The sequence below is a fragment of the Dermacentor andersoni genome, chromosome 7, assembly GCF_023375885.2.
Source record: "Dermacentor andersoni chromosome 7, qqDerAnde1_hic_scaffold, whole genome shotgun sequence".
Classification (NCBI taxonomy): Eukaryota; Metazoa; Arthropoda; class Arachnida; order Ixodida; family Ixodidae; genus Dermacentor; species Dermacentor andersoni.
Window position 1 is genome coordinate 41986138 of NC_092820.1, and position 20908 is coordinate 42007045.

General features: G+C 49.3%; 1 protein-coding gene across 1 annotated transcript in view; it reads right to left on the minus strand.

Moving 5' to 3' along the window:
• The window catches only part of LOC126535301 (medium-chain acyl-CoA ligase ACSF2, mitochondrial-like), a 181613-nt gene that overhangs the window by 97561 nt on the left and 63144 nt on the right, over window positions 1–20908 (minus strand). The window contains exon 5 of the mRNA XM_050182193.3: window positions 68–121. Coding sequence (XP_050038150.1) covers window positions 68–121 — 54 coding nt within the window. The remainder of the gene's footprint in view (window positions 1–67; window positions 122–20908) is intronic.

The window sequence follows — 20908 nt, forward strand, 5'->3', positions numbered from 1 at the left end:
TAAAGCACACACGAAGCTGTACGGAAATAAAGAAACAGAAGGACAGAAACGCTAGCTATTAACTCACCGTAGTCAGGCACTTTTCAAATTCGGCTGCCGTCAAAGCGAAGTGGGCACTTGCCTGAAAAATGAAAAAAAAATATTACACGATGCAATACCTCGGGCGAAACATTCTATAGAAGTTTAGTCAATATTTATAATGATAGTGCAGGCCCCCAACATGTTGATTGATTGACCCAGATTGCGCTCGCCAACAGCTTCGTCCATGTGAGTGAAAGCCAATGAGGCTCATCAGATGCGCAAAATGTTGCAGGTGTGCAATACGCTTACTTAGGGATTTTTGCTATACAATGTCTGGACTGTGGAGCAAAAAGCAGAGAAACCTTCGCACATTACAGCGTGGTCTTTGTAAATCCAAGCATAATTTGCTGAATTTCAAGCCCGCCTGTTGTACATACGCTCTATGTTTCCCTTAGCGCTTTCAACGTTAAGCTTCATCTCAACTTATCTATAGTGCCTGTGCTAAACGCTTCAACCTTAAGTAGACAGATCCAGCTGAGGATTAGAATTAAAAGAGCATGAGAGAAGTGGCAGACGTAGGTCTGGAGCAATAGTAAAGTAGGTCGCTATTCTTGTTGATAGCTGAAGAAATGTAGGCGTAGGTGCCATGTCCCTACAACGGGGGATACCAAGCATTCGGTTAGCGCACCAATGCACCGTTCCTGAATTGCCACCCTCAGCTTGCTTTAAGGGAAGCAAAGCTCTTCTCAAATTTTAACATCATATAAAAGTTTTTTTAGCTAACTGTGGGCAAGCCTAAAATTACATATGGGAGTAAGGGGTAAGATAATGCAATCTACCGAGTTCTGTTCCCTGTCTTTTTTAGCAACTTTTTTTTTACAAGCAAGTATTTTTTTACAATGGGAGCTTAAAGTAACATAAGCAAAACATAACTAAGCTTAAAAGCATTGCTTGCAACTTGACAAATTTCAAATAGTTACTTGCCATGTGTACGGATTACGGATGCTGGATTTCTAACTAGAAAAAGTCGCGTTATAAACGGGACACGGGCAAAATAATTTGTTGTGTCTACATTATATCTTGCTGTATATATATATATATATATATATATATATATATATATATATATATCTTGTGACGCAGCCGTAATCACGGCTTTTTTCCGCGTCACAAGATTAGGCGAACCGACCACGCCCACAGCACGGAGCACACTCGAGAGCCAGCCCCACAAGCGATGATGAAGAAGAACCCCATATAAACCCCATATGATGATGATCGTGTACAGATGACAAAGAATAGCTTATAAATTCCCACACTAATGTCCCCTCGCGCGAGAGCGGCCATCCTGGCCGCAATTCAAAGGGGCGGTGAACGTCTCGTGAAAGGCTTCATACGGGAAACGTGGACAATCTCAGCGGCGCGGCAGCGGCGGTCATTAGGAACAATAACTGGTTCCACGCGATAGTTCACTGGAGAAGTCTGCTCCAAGACTTTGTAGGGGCCGATGAACCGAAGCTGAAACTTGTCACACAAGCCAGGAGTACGAACTGGTGTCCGGAGTAGCACTTCCTCGCCAGGGCGGAAGCACACGACGCGATGAGAGGCGTCGTAATGCTGCTTGCGGTCCTGTTGCCGTGCTTCGGTGTTGATGCGGGCGAACTGGCGACAACGCAGAATGCGGGACACATATTCTTCGCAGGAGGAAGGACATTGATGGACAGTTGGCGCGAAGAAAGAGACGTCAAGACAGGAAGAGGGCGAACGACCATAGACAAGGTAGAATGGCGAGTAACCGGTCGTGCGTTGAACGGCGGTATTATATGCAAAGGTCACGAATGGTAAAATTGCGTCCCAGTTTCTGTGATCCGGGTCAATGTACATGGCTAACATGTCTGACAGCGTGCGATGAAATCGCTCTGTGAGGCCGTTGCTTTGCGGATGGTAACTGGAGGTAGTCTTGTGGGTGGTTCCGGAGGCTCTGAGTACTTCGTCTAGTAGTTGCGAGAGGAATGCTTTTCCACGGTCGCTCAGGAGGACGCGAGGAGCACCGTGACGCAGTATTAAGGATTGAAGTATGAATGCAGCAACTTCAGAGGCTGAGGCAGAACTCACACAAGTTGTTTCGGCGTAGCGTGTCAAGTGATCAACGGCTGTCACAATCCATCGTTTACCGGTGAGAGTCACAGGAAGTGGGCCATATAGGTCAACTCCAACGACCTCAAATGGTTGCGACGGACAAGGAACCGGTTGCAGTTGTCCGCTTGGAGCTGATGTAGGGAGCTTTCGACGCTGACATAGAGCGCAGGAAGCGACATACCTCGCTACACTGGCGGACAATCCAGGCCAGTAGAAGCGCCCTTTGATGCGGTCATAGGTTTTCTGGAAACCAAGGTGACCAGCAGTCATGTCGTCGTGAGAAGCCCGCAGGACATAAGCACGTAGAGAGCGCGGCAGAACAGGAACCCAGCGTTGACCGTCAGGGTGATAGACATGACGGTATAGGACGCGGTTGTCAATCTTAAATTGCGTCAGCTGCCGACGAAGGCGGGCGTTAGGCGGGCGCGAAGCTCCTTGAAGGTGGTCGATGATGCGCCGACAGTAAGAGTCGGCAAGTTGATGAAATTGGAAGGATTTGTTGTCGTGTGGAGGCATCTCGTCGACAGTGGCCAACAAGAAAGCATCTGAGGAGGGATCGAGCGAAAGCTTGTCACGGATGGTAGTTGGAGCTCCATTGCATGGTGTCGTAGGAAGCGGACAGCGAGAAAGTGCGTCTGCATCTTGGTGTTTTTTTCCGCACTTGTAGGTATATATATATACCGGGCTTGTTTTATTTTACCGTTAACAGAAATTTCCGAAATAGCCTTCGCCATGTAGCTGAAATGTACTTAATGAGCTAGATTGTCCTGTCTGGCGCAAGTCTTTTGATGCCAAATTGTTCATTGGTGCCGAAGAAGAGGGCGGCCTCTTCCGTCAAGCTGTTCATTGCAGTAGTTTTTATGCGTCTTCTCCCTTCTATGTAATCAAGAAAAAATTTTGAATTGAATTGTACTACCTACACTGAAATCAATATGCACAATGCGATATCTCTAATCGACATTTATGTAGTTACTTTAGCGCACATATTGCGGTAAGCGAATTGAACCTCTGATTTCAAGATGCACATCTGGGTAAAAGAAGTTCTGATACTATAACGAGTTTTGAGATAAGCGCAGTCAAACTTGGGGAAGAATGCACTGTTGGTTAATTAATGTTCTTAAGAGAGTGCCAATTTAGGCATACAAGCTAAAGCAATAATGGGACATCAGTGCATTCATTTGCACACTTTGCGAACGCCTATCTTAAATCTGGTGTCCTCAGAATTTGTTCTAAGTGAAAATGACCTGAGAAGTCATTGTAAATTGCACCATGTACCATAATGTTGTAAGTTTGAAATGTAATCAACGAAAACTCGGTAAACAATCACATATTGTGGGGATGCGCGACTCTCGCGCATCCCCTGATGTTTTTCCCGCATAGCGCATCCCCTGATATGCTGTTTTCCCGCACGGCTCGCGTGGCCTGGCGCCCGCGGCGCTCGGAGTGGTACAAGCGCGGTGCGAGAGATGGCGCGACCGTCGCGCCGCGGCGGGGTTACTTGGGCGCCGAAAGGGAAGGCGCTTGGCCTCTTTGGGTTCGGGAAGCGAGCGCGACGGACGTGCCGCGCCGACCATGCTTCTGCGAGACCGTCTCGCGTGGCCGCCTTGGACACCGTTGGCGTGACTGTACACGCGAACGACCAGGCGTTGGAATCCAGCATGGGGCGAACATATTCGCTCGCAATGCGGTCGCGGTAAGTCGGACTTCTAGATTTGTCGCGCGCCCATCGGCATGTTTTGGGGATAGCAACTCGGCTAGCAGGCATTGATCTATGAAAGGTGCAATAAATGCCCTTGTGACTGTTTGCACTACTGTGTGTTGTCGTTCCTTTGTCCCCAAGAGTACGGAGGAGAACCCCGTATCCCCCACAATATCGATCTTGATTTTTCATGTAAATATTGTCTGCTTCTTAGAGTAATCTAGATCAATAAGTTGAACGGCGCTACAAGACAGAGGTGAGTTGAAGAAAAATCTTTTAAAGGTAAAAACACCCCGTATGTCCTGGTAGCCTTTCAAAAAACGCGAGTTCAAACTATACAACGCCATGTTTGTTGTATATGTGTCATTGCCGTTGACGCGTTTCCAACGAGTTCTTGCTAGTTCACTATGATTTGCGAATTTTCTTATATTTATAGTGTGGTAAGCTGTGGTTTTATTTTTTAGAATTCTAAAGAAAGCCTGCGAGACCTGAAAAGGTGCCAGGTGACAAAGCGCATGCTCACTGTGACATTATTGTCCTCAAACATGCTGAAAACAAACGATCAGTGCGGCAGGCAGACAGGATGCATGAATACGCCCTAAAAGGAAGGTTTAGCTCGTGCTCAACTTCAATGCGGCCTATTGAAATGCATGTGAAACACTAAAACACTTTACTGAAATTACCGCTGGAACAATTTTAGTCAAATCTGATGCAATTAAAAAGGAAATTTATATTTTAGTGACTGTAGCAAGCAATATTTTATTTATAGCCGGAATTCGTCTACAAGAATTTTCGAAAAATTGGTAAGCTTGAAAAAGAAAGCAGAAGCCCAAAGTTTACAAATCTGTAACTCTACACGCAAAAAAAAAAAAAAATCGTAGTTCTGTGAACTGCATCAATGCGGCAATCTGAAGTGGACAAATTTGGTCTATTAAGTTACAACTCAAGTGGATTTCATACCTTGTTTACAAAGACTTTGCAAAAGGCTATTCACAAAATAACACACTTCACAGAAATGTGTACGATATTAGTTTTGTCTCCTGTACATGCATAAAATATTCACTTTGCAGAATTGTTATATCGCTTTTTTTGCATAGTTACAAAGTTGTAGACTTCATACTTTCGTTTTTTTTTAATTTACCAGTTTTCCACGATTTGTATAAAGCTATCTACGGCCTAAATAAATATCTGTCACTTACAGGCCCTAGGCTTTAACTTTTTCTTTTAAATGTAGCAAACCACATCACTTTGAGTGTTGTAGTTGCCGAGATAAACTATTTCTCCTTTCCTATTTATTCATATAGGAGCCCCCGACCTATACCTTCCACTCAAGCCACAGCGATGAGTCGAAGATAACTAACTGTCTTGGCTTCTGCTCTTTCCGAGATCACTTGTCCGTTGAAGCAATGAAGCAGTGGGATAGCGATAGAGAGCGCATGGATATTCTTGACGCTTTGTAAGCCTTTTTGCTGTTGGTACACTAGGTAAAGATCGAGGATGTTTTTATGCTGACTGGTGATGATCGCATACTACGGTTGTGTTCATTGGCTCTTATTTTTTTTCGAAACTTATTCATGCCTTTGGCCTGCGTGCAGCGTAGGTCACTTGTTGGATTCGCGTTTGAGAGCATAAATACGTCTTTTGCATTCCACTGAGGCGCCACCTGAGCGAGAAATAAAATGCGCGGCGTCAGCGCACTGCTGGATGCCCATTCCTCCTGCTGCCCTGCCTGCAAACGACCGATTAACGGCGGAACTGGCTGTGACATCCGCTGGATGTGGCGCCGTCCTCAAGCCTCCTTTTTCAGCCTTCACTCATCACACTGCTTACACAGACTCGCAGGTCTCCATAAAGGCCTGCGCCCATCTGGACTCGTGCAGTGGTGCTGTTCTTTCGATACACCGGGTGATGCGAATCGGTTGCCAGTGAGCCCAGCGTGACCTGCTATCCATGCGAGGTGGACAGTGTAGCCAAATGGCCGAGTCCCTGGCAAGGAAGCTTCTTTCCTGCCCCTCAGAGACTCGGCTACAACTGCTTTACGACTCATACGCCATCGACCCGGACACAGTCATGACAGAGGCGAAAGCGCCCCCAAGGACACCGCTCCGGAAAATCCTCCTGAAAAATCCTAAGCCACTGCCAGGCAACTTTACCCCTGCTGAAGCACGCTTGCGGCGCATCGCCACGGAGACAGCAGTGACACCAGCCAGCCGCGCCAGGATGCGCATTCAGACCTTTTCAGGTCTGGAGGCGCACTGGCCGCTCCAGTCCAGGGAACCAGCAGCTGGATCAGCAACGTATACTTTGGGGCTGCTCGACTATCGCCGAGCACCGGAGAAAAGCGAAAGCCACCCCCCCCCCCCACTCTGAAGCCTCAGGATTTGGACGCCTGGCGCTTTCCCACTGGTCCTCTGGAGAGCGAGAGACGGTTCCTCATTTTACAGTTACTATACCGATTTCTACAATACTCCAAAATCGTCAATAATATCTGAACAGACATCCTCCTGTGGCCTACCCCCCGGCCTGATGGATCCAGTTCCTGGGGGAGGAAATATCTGATGGCTGTTTTAATAAACGTTTTAACAACAAACAACGCTTAGAGGTACCCTGCATGAAGCGAGCTGAAACGTTTTCGTTCGTTCGTCAGCCGTTGTCATTTTCAGTTTGTGTGGCCGGGCGTTGTCTGGGAACGACACCAATGGCCACAACAACTCTGTCGTGACTTACAACCGCGAGTCGTCGATATGTGTTTCACGGGCTTCCGTGCAGCTACGCCGACAAAGCCGCTCACCGCGGGACGGGCCGCTGAACGAATACATCGCAACGTAACGCATTGTCACAGCACCTATGCTTGTATTCCTGTTGAATTGAACCCTGGGTTTTTACGCGCCAAAAGCAAGATATAATTGTGAGGCATGCCGTAGTGGGGGAATCCGGATTTATTTTGACCACCAGGGGATATTTCACGTGTCCCCAATACGCGGGAGACGGACATTTTTGCATTTCGCCCCCTAGAACGGCGGCCGCCGCAGCCTGGATTTCATCCCATGACCTCGTGCTTAGCAGCACAACAGCATGGCCACTACGCCACTGCGGCAGGTAGTATTCCGATTGTGTTTATTTAGCCGTGCTCAATATGAATCCAAACATGGTTCGGAAGCTGAAATGCACGACCGAGCCGCCCACATCAAGATTGCGCCGCGCTGGGTTCCGCTCGGTGGCAGTCAGAGGTAGGCACAGCCACCAGTTTCAGGCATTTGATACTGTGAGACTTTCGCTGAACGTACGCCATTAGGACAATAAAAACTGATTCTATAGTTCAGTTTTGGCCATAGCTCTTCAAAGGGGCGATCATACGCGGAGTGCGCTTGTACAACGCTAGAGCGACGCATTTGTTTACATCGGCGCGTGTGCGGCCACCGCTCGGTGTGCGCTTCAAGTACAGTGGAAACCGTGCATAGCTGACGCGAAATGACGACGAAATGCTGAAAACGTGCAAGTTTGCGCACATGAGAAGCGTTGTATCACACTGAGGAGGGCAGGCATGAGCGTCCCGGGCACTTAGAAAACGGGGACTAGGTTTTCGTATATGTTATGGAGAGGGCGCTCACTAGTAGTTTTGGTAGCTGGGCCTGATTTTTCGTGCTCGTCATCAGGCATTTAGTTCGCATGCTTGACAGTCTGCGAAATACTCGGCCGAATGCTGACGTTGGCTTGAGGTCGACTCCTTGTCGGCATCGGTGTCGTGTCTCATATACTGTGGCTGGAGCGCTGCACGTTAACCGAATAGCGTTTTGAACTGCTGTTAAATGTTAAATATTGACACACGTACTTGTTTATTGTTTCTTCAGGGACTGCATTACACCAGCTAGCAGCCTGATGTTATCCCTTAGCGCAAGACGCACCGGCATTATTTGGAACTTGCCTGACTACCATCGTTGATTCTATTTGTTCTGTATGTTCTCGATTAATATTATAGTACTCTCTGGAAAGCAGACGCGCCCCACTGATTGCGCCGGAACCTTCGACGACTCATGTATAAAAGCCGACGCACTCGACCCGTAGATAAGATTTTCGACGATCGTCGACTTTGCTCGTCGCTGTCGCTGTGCCTGAGTGTTGCTTCCTTTGCTGGGAACAAGTTCGCCTAATGAAGAGTAAGGTAAGGGATTCATATTGTTGCTACTCTGTTATGCACCCTCACTACAACGTGACATCTGGTGGAAGTGCTTCAGTGTTCATGTTCCGGACGCCCCCGTTCGACCGCGAGCCTAGAACAAAGCGTGAAGAGGACGTCAACGCCTCCCCAGACCATCGAACTAAAGGCAGGCTACCAAGTTCACCCCCGCAGCACAGGCTTCTACCCGAGAAGACCACGAAGAGCGAAGCCAAGTACCACAATGACAGACCGAGTGTCACCTGCAGCCATCGTACTGCACCACAGGGAGTAGTGCACTATACCTTCCGTGGAGCTTCCTCTCACGACGGAGAGCTGGCTCGAGAGATTCGAAAAGGTACCAAACTTCAACAACTCCAACTCTGCACTTCTCCTCGGAGGACGCCGCGAAGAGTTGGTTTGAGAACAGGGAGACGGCTCTAACAATCTGGGACGTGTTTCAAAGCAACTTCCTGAAGCCCTTTACGGACGCCGTTCGAAGAGAGAGGGGGGAACTACTACTGGAAGCGCGAGTGCAACTGCCCAATGACCCTTCTTTTCCGTGACGCTGACCCCAAGATGTCCGAGAGGACAATTGTCCGATTCCTAACGCGGGGCGTAAACCAAGAACAGAGCAGCGGACTGATCCGAAACCCACCTAGTACTGCAGCAGAATGATTGTCAGAGGCGACGACGATTAGGAAGACTCTGGAAATGCGCACTATGCAATATAACCGGCAAGTTCTCACGCCGCAACGCGAAATCCAAGCATTGGGCTCCGACGGCCTGCGAGAGACCATCAGGGCCATCGTACGCGATGAACTGCGCAAGACGTTCCCTTCGTCGCTTCCTCAGGTGGCCTCGATCGCTGACATGGTCAAGGAAGAAATTCAACGGTCACTGGAAGTTTTCTGCAGTACAAGCGAAATCGCCGCATCCTGTGCCGGAAGCGATGGCCTACACCGCCGGCACCCCCCCCCCCCCCCCGTCAAAGTACCCTCCTCGCCGGCGCCAGAGTCCCGTAATGCTGCAGTTTCATCGTCCGCCTCCACAGCCGCCACCAGCTCGCCCACCCGTCGCCCAGCGCAACAACCCAACAAAGGCGTTTGGCGCAATCCCGGCCATTGACTGTTCTGCTACCGATGCGGAGAAGCGAGCCACGTCTGCTGCCGGTGCCAATACGGCGAAATGGTACTACGGGCGTTCGATGTTAACGCGCCGGAACTACAACTTGGCGAAAGACCTCGTGACATCGTCGACTACCTCGCTGCAACACAGTGGACACCCAGACGACCTTTCCGGTCGCTGTGACCAGCTTCGCTACATCTTGCGGCAGAGCCGTTTGTACAGTCGAGCGCGATTTGAAGGTTATGGCAGTTATGGCGCGAGCGTCGACCAGCCTAGCACTCCAGGCACCTGGCGGCCGGTTTTGGAACGGGAAAAATCATGATTTCGTACTCTTCTCTTCCTCGTTCGCTGTTCCATACAACAACCATAACCCCTGCGACAAAATCACCACCCTTTCTCTCTATTCTAAGCTTTCGATTTGTTGCGATAAAGTGTGGACTTTGTTACCTCGTATATTCGCGGGCGATAACAAAATTGGTAGGAAAGATCTGGTAAAGCCAGTGCTTGGCACTTCTTGATTTTAACGACTTTGAAGTTGGAAAAAATATATCAGCGCAGCATCGCCTCGTCATATCGCCTTTGTTCACCAATAAATTTCTGCAAAACGTTTTTTCATAAGGGTATATAACTGCTGCAATGATCGATGCGATCCCAGACCACTTGTCGCAAGAAAATTGCCACGACGACTTACGGCAGAGGAGCGCCAAGAGATTGTTTCATTGGGAAAGCTTATGTCCCAGCGAGAGATATCCCGGCAGGTGAACCGTCCTCAGAAGACAGTAACCCGCATTCTTCGAGCGTTTCACCAGTAGAACCACTTGGAAGATGCCCCGCATGAAAGGAGGCCTAGAGGAACAACTGAGGAGGAATGGGCTCTGATAATAGCTGCCGCCGTGAACGATCCCTTCATGATAGCGAAGAAAATCAAAGAAGAACTTGGCCTTCGCCTAAACCTTTCTTCCATCCGAAAGAGACTTAACGCTGCAGGTCTTAAAAGCCGCGTCGCTGTGAGAAAGCCACTTTTGACCAGCGAAAATCGCAGGAAGCGTCTGGAATTTGCGCATCGACACGAAACACGGAGTGCTGAGGACTGGCAACACGTCATGTTTAGTGACGAATCAAGATTCACTACCTGCTGGAACCAGCGACTCCGTGTTTGGAGAGTCGATGGCTGCCGGTGAGATTTACTTTTCTTGCATATCATTTCACACCTAACTTCCCGCCTAGCTTTCTGCTGCCCCCTGCTACGCTTTCCTTCTCTTAAGAATCAGCCCGCTACCCATCCTTTAACGACCATTGGTTGTCTTGCCTTCTCATTACCTGCCTTGCTCATGCCCATTTCTTCTTGATTTCGACTGAAATGTCCTTAACTCGTGTTTGTTGCAGGATAAGGGAGATTTTGGAAAGTTGGTACGGTGTCGTTTTTGAATTTACCAGAGTGAAAGACAGGAACATGAATTTTATTGAAGCGAACAGAGATTGAGTAACCGCACAAGCATGCACCAAGCGTGGCTTTGGGACCGGCATACCATAGCGGAGTTCCAGTGGAAGTGCAAGTATATGTGCGAACCTAAAATCTGTGGTCTCTAGCTAGAAAATATGCACGCCGCTCTGAAATTCTTCACCTCAGTATATCACGAGCTGCAAATACCTTAGCAGCTTTCGCTCAGTTTCTCATTATATAGTGGTAACTGCCCTATGAGTGTTCTGGTTATTAAATTCGATGCATCAATTTCGTTGCAGCTATGACGATGAAAACGTCCGCGATGTCACAGCAAGCGGGCGTGTCTCGGTGAACGTCTGGGGTGCAATAACCTACACAGGTCTGGGTCCGCTCTTCCGCATCCCAGGTAGGCTCACGGCCGAAGTCTACAATGAGATCGTCGACACTGTTCTCCTTACTTTCGCCGTGAATGGACCTTCCCCTGACGGGTGTTTTTATTTCCAACACGACGGCTGCCCTGTTCTCACTGCATCCTCAGTGCAGGAAAATCTGAACAAATCTGCAATTGTGCAGCTCCTCTGGCTGCCAAAGAGCCCCGACCTGAACAAAATCGAAGATGTTTGGGGTTTAATTAAGGCACGGTTGGCTCGCTCCACCTTGACGAACACTGACGCAGACACTCTGTGGGCAGCCATTGAGAGGGAGTGAAATGTCCTCCGACAGGACCCAGAACTGGCAGAATCTCTGTTCGCTTCTATCCCGAAAAGGATAAAGGACGTGAAAAAAAGAATGGGCGCCGCGTTGAAGTATTAGGACCGAGGTCGAAGGGTTAAGCCTAGCATAATGCATAAGAAGCATTAGTCTCTTTTGGAAGCCAATAAAGAAGGATTGAAATGAATTTGCGCCTAATGAACATTAATGGGTAAGCATCGAAGACACGGCCATTTTCAGAGGTAGTTCGTTGCTTAGCCCTCTCCCTATACGATGCCAATGACGTCGAAAATGATATAATTCTTTACACAACCATAACTGAAATTTGCAGCAGCATTTAGAGACCATAGCAGCCTGAACAGATATCGCAACGTTTAGCGTTTATCGAAATTCAAACGCCTTAGTGACTCTGTCGTTTCTCGTTTGTCTCTTATTTGTGACCCGCTGCTCCGGCTTGGCGGCAGCACACATTCTAATCCCAACCGCATTGTCTGATCTCGGCCTCAGGGACGTGTGGATCTCGGCCTAAGGACCTGTGGGACATGTGCGGCCAGGAACCGGTGGATATGGATCATTTCATCGGTGATGATTTCACTCTGCTTCGCACGTGTGTAACTACAGAGCTTTGAAGGGAACATCATAATTCAGTTTCAGTTTATTGATGCGCTTGAAATGTTTTGCAGAAAAAGTAACTCTAAGAGGTCCCATAGTTAAAGACTGGGGAGGGACCTCCAACAATAAATACACAAAAAAGCACAGTTAAAACGGTTAACAACAGCAGTAGCAATCCTAGGAACAGAAAGTATTAACACACAAAGTCGAGTCATAGTAATAACAATAAAGTATAAACAAAAATCAGACCCTAGGCGTATTACTCGACATACAGAAGCGTAAAAAAATATACAACACAATTACTTTCCCAACAAGTGGTGACGAATTTTCCTCCCAAATAAATGAATGGAAGGAGATGATTTAATGGAGGGTGGTAGTGAATTCCATATTGATGTTGCCCGTATGATGCACGACCGGGTGATGCACTTCCATCGAGAGGTTCTGCTTCAAGCAATCTATCAGTACTTTTATTCACTTCTCGTGAACACGTACGCAAAGTAAAAACTTTACACAGGGAGAACTTGTACAGAGTTTCCCAAGTAATGCAAACAAACTTAGATGAAATAAATACGCTTCTCATTGCAAGTAATCATCAGTAGATTGTTTCTCATGAAAACGAAGCATATTGAGTGATGCTAGAGGTTATCTAAGGAGTGGGTCCCTTTTAACGAAGCTTCAATAGGCCACTGCTTCGAACATGCTCATACCCTTTATTTGAGCACGCTTTCCATAAAACACATTCCCGCAGGATTCTTTCATTGTAGGCAGGTTTTTTTTCTCTCTGAAGTGGCCACTTGGTTGCTGATAAAAACAGCAGCTTCGTCTCCTTTTTCCGCTTTTTGTAATGCCTGAACAAAGGACTGAATTTCGTTGTTGTTTTCATAAACTAAGAGGCGATTTTTCATTTCGTCCCGTTCGGACTGCAATTTTTTTAACTCATTTCCTTGACGGGCAACTTTTTTTTTCAATCTCTTGACTGCTTCCTTTGACTGTTCTAGGACGTCCACAATATCTAATATAGTTTGGCAGGCCTGGTCAACAGAAAAAAACTAGGTTCTGAGCATGATTCTAAGGCAGTCGCTGGAACTAGAGCTTCCACCTCGTCGCGGAGAAACTGCAAGGCACTTTCGATGTTGGGGCTTTCTCCTGAGCTGCCGCAATTATCGCTTGCCTCAACTACTGTGTGATCAGTGAAGTTTCTTCGATGGCGTTTTTTGGGCTGCACATTATCTGTTTTGCAGGTACTGTGGATATTTGCAAAACGCGGTCGGTACCGCATACGGAAGCAGGAGCCTAAGTTTCGTGTTCTTTTTATAGTAACTTTCTTTAAAGTGCAGGGAACATACCAGAGACCTGTCACTCGGTTCCCACTTGCTTCCTTTTCCTGACACTCCTTGGCGAGAGATATTGTTTAGCCACGCTTCTCGACGCTCCAAGTCGCAGGGAACTCGTGATATTTCACAGTCGGGTCCTTTTTGGCATTTGTGTCGCAGAGTGGCACATCACAGTTGCGCGGCATCGCGCCAAATGAACGAGGCTGGCTACGGCACACACGCACACCGAAGAGCCTTAACAAAGCACAGCGAGCACAGGCAAACTTGCTCACACACACGCACACGAAAAAGCATGAGATTAATGCATATCGCACGAGGCAAACACGTTCTGACGCGAACCGACTTGCTCATACACACGCACGCGAAAAATTGGAGGACGCTTAAGCTTTGCCTTCAAGAGTGGAACGCGACAGCGTTCCCGTTGACCCGCCAAGGGGTGTAAGACAATGGGCTACGGCGCAGCGACTACGCGCCCCGCATCGGACGCGGTGAGCGTCGAGCAACGCAGCGTTCGGCGCGGCAACGAAATGTGCGCCTGAGCAAGCGACGCACGCCTGAGCCTTAGAACCAGCTCGTTTCTAAGGCAACACCACGTTCACTAGAGGCGCTTTTGTACCGCTTTGAAGCATCGAACTCGTGGCTCAGTCATTCTTCTTCCGGCTACCGTTCGGTGCGTACGCGGAATCATGTGCTCCAGCGGAGCGGCGACAGCGGCCTCTGCAAGCCGCGGAAACAGGATTGAAGAGAATGACGGTCAGGACTACGAGATCATTTTGCCTACATTGCCCACCGGACGTGTTGTGGTTAACACCATTTTTTTTGCACGGCGACGTACGAGTTAGGCCCTACAGGGTTGAGGATTTCCGCGATGCCCTAGCCAGCACTGGTGCGCTTCCCGACGTGGTGGCGTTGGGGGCGTACCAAATCAACCATGTTTGGGCGGTGACTCTCAACAGCATCGAAGCAACTAAGAAGCTGGCCGCTCTCAAGGAACTGGAAGTAAAAGGACGCCACTGCATTATCTTCGATCCAGATGACCAACAGGTGAAACTACGGCTGCACTGGATGTTGCACGGCGTGGCGGACGACGACATTCGGACGGCTCTCGCTGCTTACGGCAACGTATCCGAAGTGACCCGGGAGCGTTGCCGTGTCTCAGGCGTTAAGGAGAAAGGGTCCACAACAAGCACCGTGCTCCTGAAGCTGAAACCCGGTTTGAAGGTCGATGATCTACCTCACCAGCTACGCGTTGCAGGAGAGTTGGCCCTTGTGGAGGCGCCTGGGCGGCCTATGCAGTGCCTACGCTGCCGTGGTACGGGCCACGTTCGACGTGAATGCAAGGTGCCACGGTGCTCAAAATGCAGACGCTATGGTCACGTCGACAGCGATTGCGTCCGCACATATGCGGTGGCTACGGAGCCGGCATCGCAAGACAAGTCGACGGAGCTGCTGATGGACGTCGACGAGGCGGAAAAGGCAGCGAAAGGAGCCGAGGAAGTGGGCAAGCCAGCAGGAATGACCGACCCGTCGGGGCTTGCCAGTGGTGACGCAAGCACGTCAAGCAACGGAGAGACGCACCCCGATGAGAAGGAATTGCCTGCCAGAGGTGACACAACCAAGTCAAGCAACGGAGAGACGCACCCCGAAGATAAGAAATTGCCTGCGTCTCGGGCGAAGGCGTCGGAGAATGGGAAGAGCGTTCCGGCACCCAAGGTTGGCGAACCAGCGAACAGCTCGCCGAACGCGGACCTGAGCGGTGGCCGCGCAGTCAGCGTCTCCGCGCCAGCCAAGCGCCCTTATGGCCACACCGGCAACGAAGGGGATAAGGTGGCAGCCACCAGCATCGAGGAGCCGCCTGCAAAAACAACTCAAGCCAGGCGGGCCAGTCTCCAGCAGCGACCTAACGTTTCGACTGAGAGGCGAACTGGCGATACAGCACCTTCGCTGCAAGGTTCGGAGCCTGCACAGGGTGGCTCCGGCATCAACGATGGCGTCTAGCCACGCGCTAGACGCGGAGGGTAAGCACCATGCTCACGGCCTTTTCATTTCCTTGCGAAAATGGCTCCTGCATCTCCGTTGAAGGTAGCTACACTTAATGTCAGGGGCTTGGCAGGAAAGAAAAAGCAAAGTAAGGTGTATCGGCTTTTAACGGAGCACGACATTGATATATTGGCCGTGCAGGAAACAAAAGTTGACGGTGAGGAAGAGACCGGGAGCATGGTGCGACGTTTCACGTCTAGATTATATGCTATTGTAAGCCATGCCATCGGCACATCTGCTGGTTGTGTGCTTTTTATTAAGAAGTTGCCGGCTTTGGTCGTGCATGCTGATTTCTCGTGCTTGTCAGGTCGGTGTGTTGCTGTCGATTTCACACTCAGCGATACAGAATGGCGTGTTTTATGTTTGTACGCACCAAATGTTGTGGATGAAAGGGTCGATTTCTTTAGAAGCGTTGAGCAGCGTCTCAGTTTCGATAAACAGCTGATTATCATGGGCGACTTCAACTGCGTCCTGAGTGCTTGCGATAAGACTAGTGATCGAGGGTTCAGGGACGCAAGTACTGAGGTACTGTCGCAAATCATAGACAAATGGAACCTTGAGGATGTGGCGGAGTGTATGCAAGGCGCGGGTGGTGTGAAGTACACACATTTCCAGCGTGCAAGTCATGCCCGTCTGGACCGCATTTATGTAACGCTGGACGTGATTCCAAAATGCAACAGTTATCAAGTAGTGCCGGTGTCTTTCTCAGACCACTGTTTAGTAGAGTGCGGGATTGGGGCACACAAACGTGGCAGTGCTTTTAGCTGGGAACTGTGAAAGATAAATAACAAGCTGATTAAAGACGATGCTTTCAACCGTGCGGTAATTGAAGAAATCGGCAAAATAGAGCCGAATAAGGAACTGAAAACATGGCAACAGTGGGAGCTTTGTAAGGAACAACTTAAAATAAAAGCAATAGAGTGGTCTTGTTCTATGGCGTACGAGGAGAAACTAAATGAACGTAATCTAAGGTCTATGCTTGCAAAACTGCTCGAGAAAGAATGCGAAGCGCCTGGTAAATGGATCGATGACATTAGGAAAACGAAACAAAAAGTTGAAGTGATAGAAGAGGAGCGTTATCGTGGTGCGCTGGTCCGGGCGAGAGCGGAACATGTAGCTGCTGGGGAGACGCCGTCTAAACGAGCGCTCGGAATCGAAAAAGCCCACGCTCGTCGATATCACATAGACAACATAGAATGGGGAGGCGTCTTATCGGATGATAACGAACATATTAAGCGTGCATTTTTTCAGTACTATCAGGCGTTGTTCGCTTTACATGTTGCCGACACGAACACATTTAAGGATAAATTCCTTGGGGCACTGCCGCGACTCAACGATGAGCAGAAGGATAGGTTAGAGCTGCCAATAACCGAATCAGAGGTAGAAACGGCGATAGACAATTTAAATCCTGGTAAATCGCCAGGACCGGACGGGTTAAGCGTGGCGTTTTACAAAACTTTTAAGCGTGGAATCGCACCAATATTGACGGTAGTGTTTAATGAAGCTTACGCAATTAACGAATTGCCTCCGTCTTATGCAAGATCACACACTGTCTTAATCTCCAAAACTGACGAAGCAGAGAAGTTACGACAAGTAACAGCGTACAGGCCAGTCGCACTCACAAATGTGGATTACAAAATTTATATGAAAGTTTTAGCGCGAAGATTACAGTCAGTAATCCAGGAAATCGTTGGACCGCATCAAACGTGCGGGATTAAGGGACGATCTATTACGACTAAGATTCACACAGCAAGATGCGTGCTGGAGTGCTGCGATATTACAAATAGCCGCGTGGCCATCTTGCAACTAGCCCTTGAAAAAGCTTTCGACTGTGTCGCGCATGAAATTTTGCTTTGCATACTAGACCATGTTAACGTTGGTTCTTTTATTCGCGAGGGTGTTGCTCTGGCGTATCGGAACTGCACGACGAGATTGATCGTTAACCAGAGTCTGGGGGCCCCAATTAGCGTACAGCGGTCGGTACGCCAGGGTTGTCCCCTCAGCCCTCTTTTGTTTTGCATATACATAGAGGCGATGTGCTTAAACATCGTGAAAAAACAGACAATTCCCGGCTTTCGGTTGCAAGCAGCGGAAGTCAAGCTGTTGGCATATGCGGATGATGTGGCGGTTTTTTCAACCAGTAGGGAAGGTGTAACTGAGGCTATTAAATGTGTAGAGAACTTCTGCCAAGTCACAGGCAGCAGAGTGAACTTTGCAAAATCACTAGGGCTCTGGCACGGAGAATGGCAATCGACGCCCGACCGCTTTGCAAACGTGTCCTGGGTTACGACCCCAACGAAGTATTTGGGAGTACCTCTAGAATGCTACCGTGATAGCGCGACATATTGGACAGCGCAGACGCATGATACACGTGGAAAGGCGGAAAGGAACGAGCTTATCGATTTTTGCTAGAGCCACCGTGTGCAATCTGTTCTTTATTAGTAGGCTGTGGTATGTAATGCAGGTGTTACATTGTGCAAGGCTCAATGTACAGAAGCTACATCGAATTTTCGCCATTTTCGTGTGGGATGCGTAATGGGAAAGGTGTAGCCGAACAAATTTGTTCAGAGTAGTCAAGAATGGTGGATTGGGCCTGGGACACCTTTTTTTTGCGGCAGATTGTCAACAGGTTTCTTTTCCTTCGCGACGTCAGCGATCCTTTTCTGCGCACCGCATGTCAAGTAAGGCTCGGGCGCGCGTTGCCAGACTTTGTTGTTTCAACCGAAACACTCACGGGAGGCATTTTTGGATATTTTGAGAAGTTGTCGCAAGTGTACGATTCCTTGCAACGAGGTTTTCAAATGAATATTTATCTACTGTCAAAAAGAAAAAAAATGTACAAGGATTTGTGTGACGTTGTTCTGCCGGAGCCAATGTACAGAGCCTTGTACAGTGGAGGCCCTGGTAGGGACGTGTTAAAGAGAGTAAAAAAAAATGCAAGTTGCGCCAGAGGTTAAAACCTTTTTTTTTTAAGTTACACACTGGAACGTTGCCAGTAAAAATGTTTTTACAGGAAAAGGGCTTATTTCTTCCATGGGGATCTCACTGCCTTATCTGCGAACAACCAGAAACGATAGATCACGTTTTTCTTCATTGTTGGGGAGGGGTATTTTTTTGGGACGTACTACAAAGAGCGTTAAAGAAACAATTCCCCCTCGACCCTCATGGAGTACGGTATCTACCCATTACTAACGAGGATGGTTTTCCGTTTGATTTAATAATGTTAATTGACCTCCACAGTATTTGGCGCTCTCGAATGGCAGGATACTACTGTCATCCCGATGCACGGCCTACGCGAATTTATTTCCGTGAAACTGTGCATCGGTTTGTTGAGATTTTGAAGGCCGGTGGCGATATTCCCGAGTGGCTGTCAAGGGTGGAGCCATTGATGGCTCTAAATGAATTTTAATGTGGCGTTGCCAGCCCCTACCAGGCTTTTTATGTCAATACTACGTGTTCATTGTATCTTTTATGTCTTGTTTTGTGTATTGCTATTGCTGTTCTTTCGTTGTCAAAGTCAGGCAATAAAAAAAGAAAAACGTGGCTCAGTGGTAACGTCTCCGTCTCATACTCCGGAGACCCTGGTTCGATTCCCATCTTGCAAGTTGTTTTAACGCGACAGCGTTAAGGAGCTCGTGTCGCAGAAAAGCCGGTGTCGTCGGCGTCGGCCGTGAGCGATAAATCCTAGCAGGCACTTCATGAATAAAAAACAACTTCCAAGATGGGCTTGGGTGGGAATCGAACCAGGGCCTCCGGAGTGTGAGACGGAGACACCACCACTCAGCCACGAGTTCGATGCTTCAAAGCGGTACAAAAGCGCGTCTAGTGAATGCGGTTTTGCCTTAGAAACGAGCTGTTTCTAAGGCTCAGGCGTGCGTCGCTTTCCCAGGCGCACATTTCGTTGCCGCGCCGAACGCTGCGTTGCTCGACGCTCACCGCGTCCGATGCGGGGCGCGTAGTCGCTTCGCCGTAGCCCATTGTCGTACACCCCTTGGAGGGTCGACGGGAACGCTGTCGCGTTCCACTCTTGAATGCGAAGCTTAAGCGTCCTCCAATTTTTTTTATTCATGAAGTGCCTGCAGGGATTTATCGCTCACGGCCAACGCCGCCGACGACACCGGCTTTTCTGCGACACGAGCTCCTTAACGCTGTCGCGTTAAAAAGCACGAGATTAATGTATATCGCACGGGGCAAACACGTTCTGACGCGAACCAACTTGCTCACACACACGCACGCGAAAAAGCACGAGATTAGTGCATAGAGCACGAAGCAAACACGTTCTGACGCGAGAACCAACGCCCGCTTAGCCCCGGCGCGAAGTCGCGAAAGCATCCCCGAGCAGTGGCGCCCTCACCAATAAAAGCGGTCGCAACTGTAAACTCGGCCGAGACGCGCCCGCCTATTGTCCGCGGCGCGACGTAGCTGGCCGCACCTTGCTTTGCATCGAGCGGCCGTGCACGCACGCGCGCGCGCACACACGCGCGCACGCCCGCACACACACACACACACACACACACACACACACACACACACACACACACACACACACACACACACACACACACACACACACACACACACACACACACACACACACACGCGCACACACACACACACACGCGCACACACACACACGCGCACGCACGCATGCACGCACGCACGCACGCACACACGCACGCACGCACGCACGCACGCACGCACGCACGCACGCACACGCACACGCACACACGCACACGCACACGCACACACGCACACGCACACGCACACACGCACACGCACACGCACACGCACACGCACACGCACACACACACACACACACACACTGACGTTACATAGGCTAGATACAGCTTCGTAGCGCTCAATTTCAGATAACGCCGAAGCATACGTCGTGCGCACTACGAGCACTGCCTGTTCGCAGAACCAAAAAAAGAAAGAAACTGATAGCCCAGCAGGGAGTGACGGCTGCTGAAGGAACAGCAAAAAGAGTGAGGGAAGCTATACCTCCCACGCCTCGGCCGAGCATTCTGGGCCATGGCGCTGTTCATGTTCCCGGTCGACACCCGCACGATAACCTTCAAATCGCGCTCGACTGTACACTGGCCCACTGCGGGGCCGGTCGATCAGCCCTGATCAGCACAACAGAAAGCAGGAACCGATGGAGGTCGGTTGCTGTTCTTCAAACGCCGCCTACCCTCCGCAACCGACGACTACGTTGCAAGAGTCACATCTACAACGCCGCAACGAAACGCCGCCTAAACAAGACTTGACGACATGACGAAACGTATCTTAGAACGACAGAAGGCTGAGCTAGTTGGTAAGGATTCATTATGCAAAAAAGTGGTGAGGCGTGCAAACAGGACACAACAGCACAGATATGGACAACACGAACGCCAACTATCAATTGAAGGGAGTACTGAGGCGAAAAAAGAAAGAAGACACAAAACTCATCTGCGCAAGCTCTGGAATGCCACGTGTCAGTCGGGTACACGTGCCGGTCAACGGGAGCGATAACTCTTAAGGCACTTAATCTCTTCCTTGTGCAAAGTAATCGAAGGCTGACTCACGCACGCACTTCCGCCATTATAGATATGCTATGCCTCTACCATAAGGTGCGTATCTTCATTCTT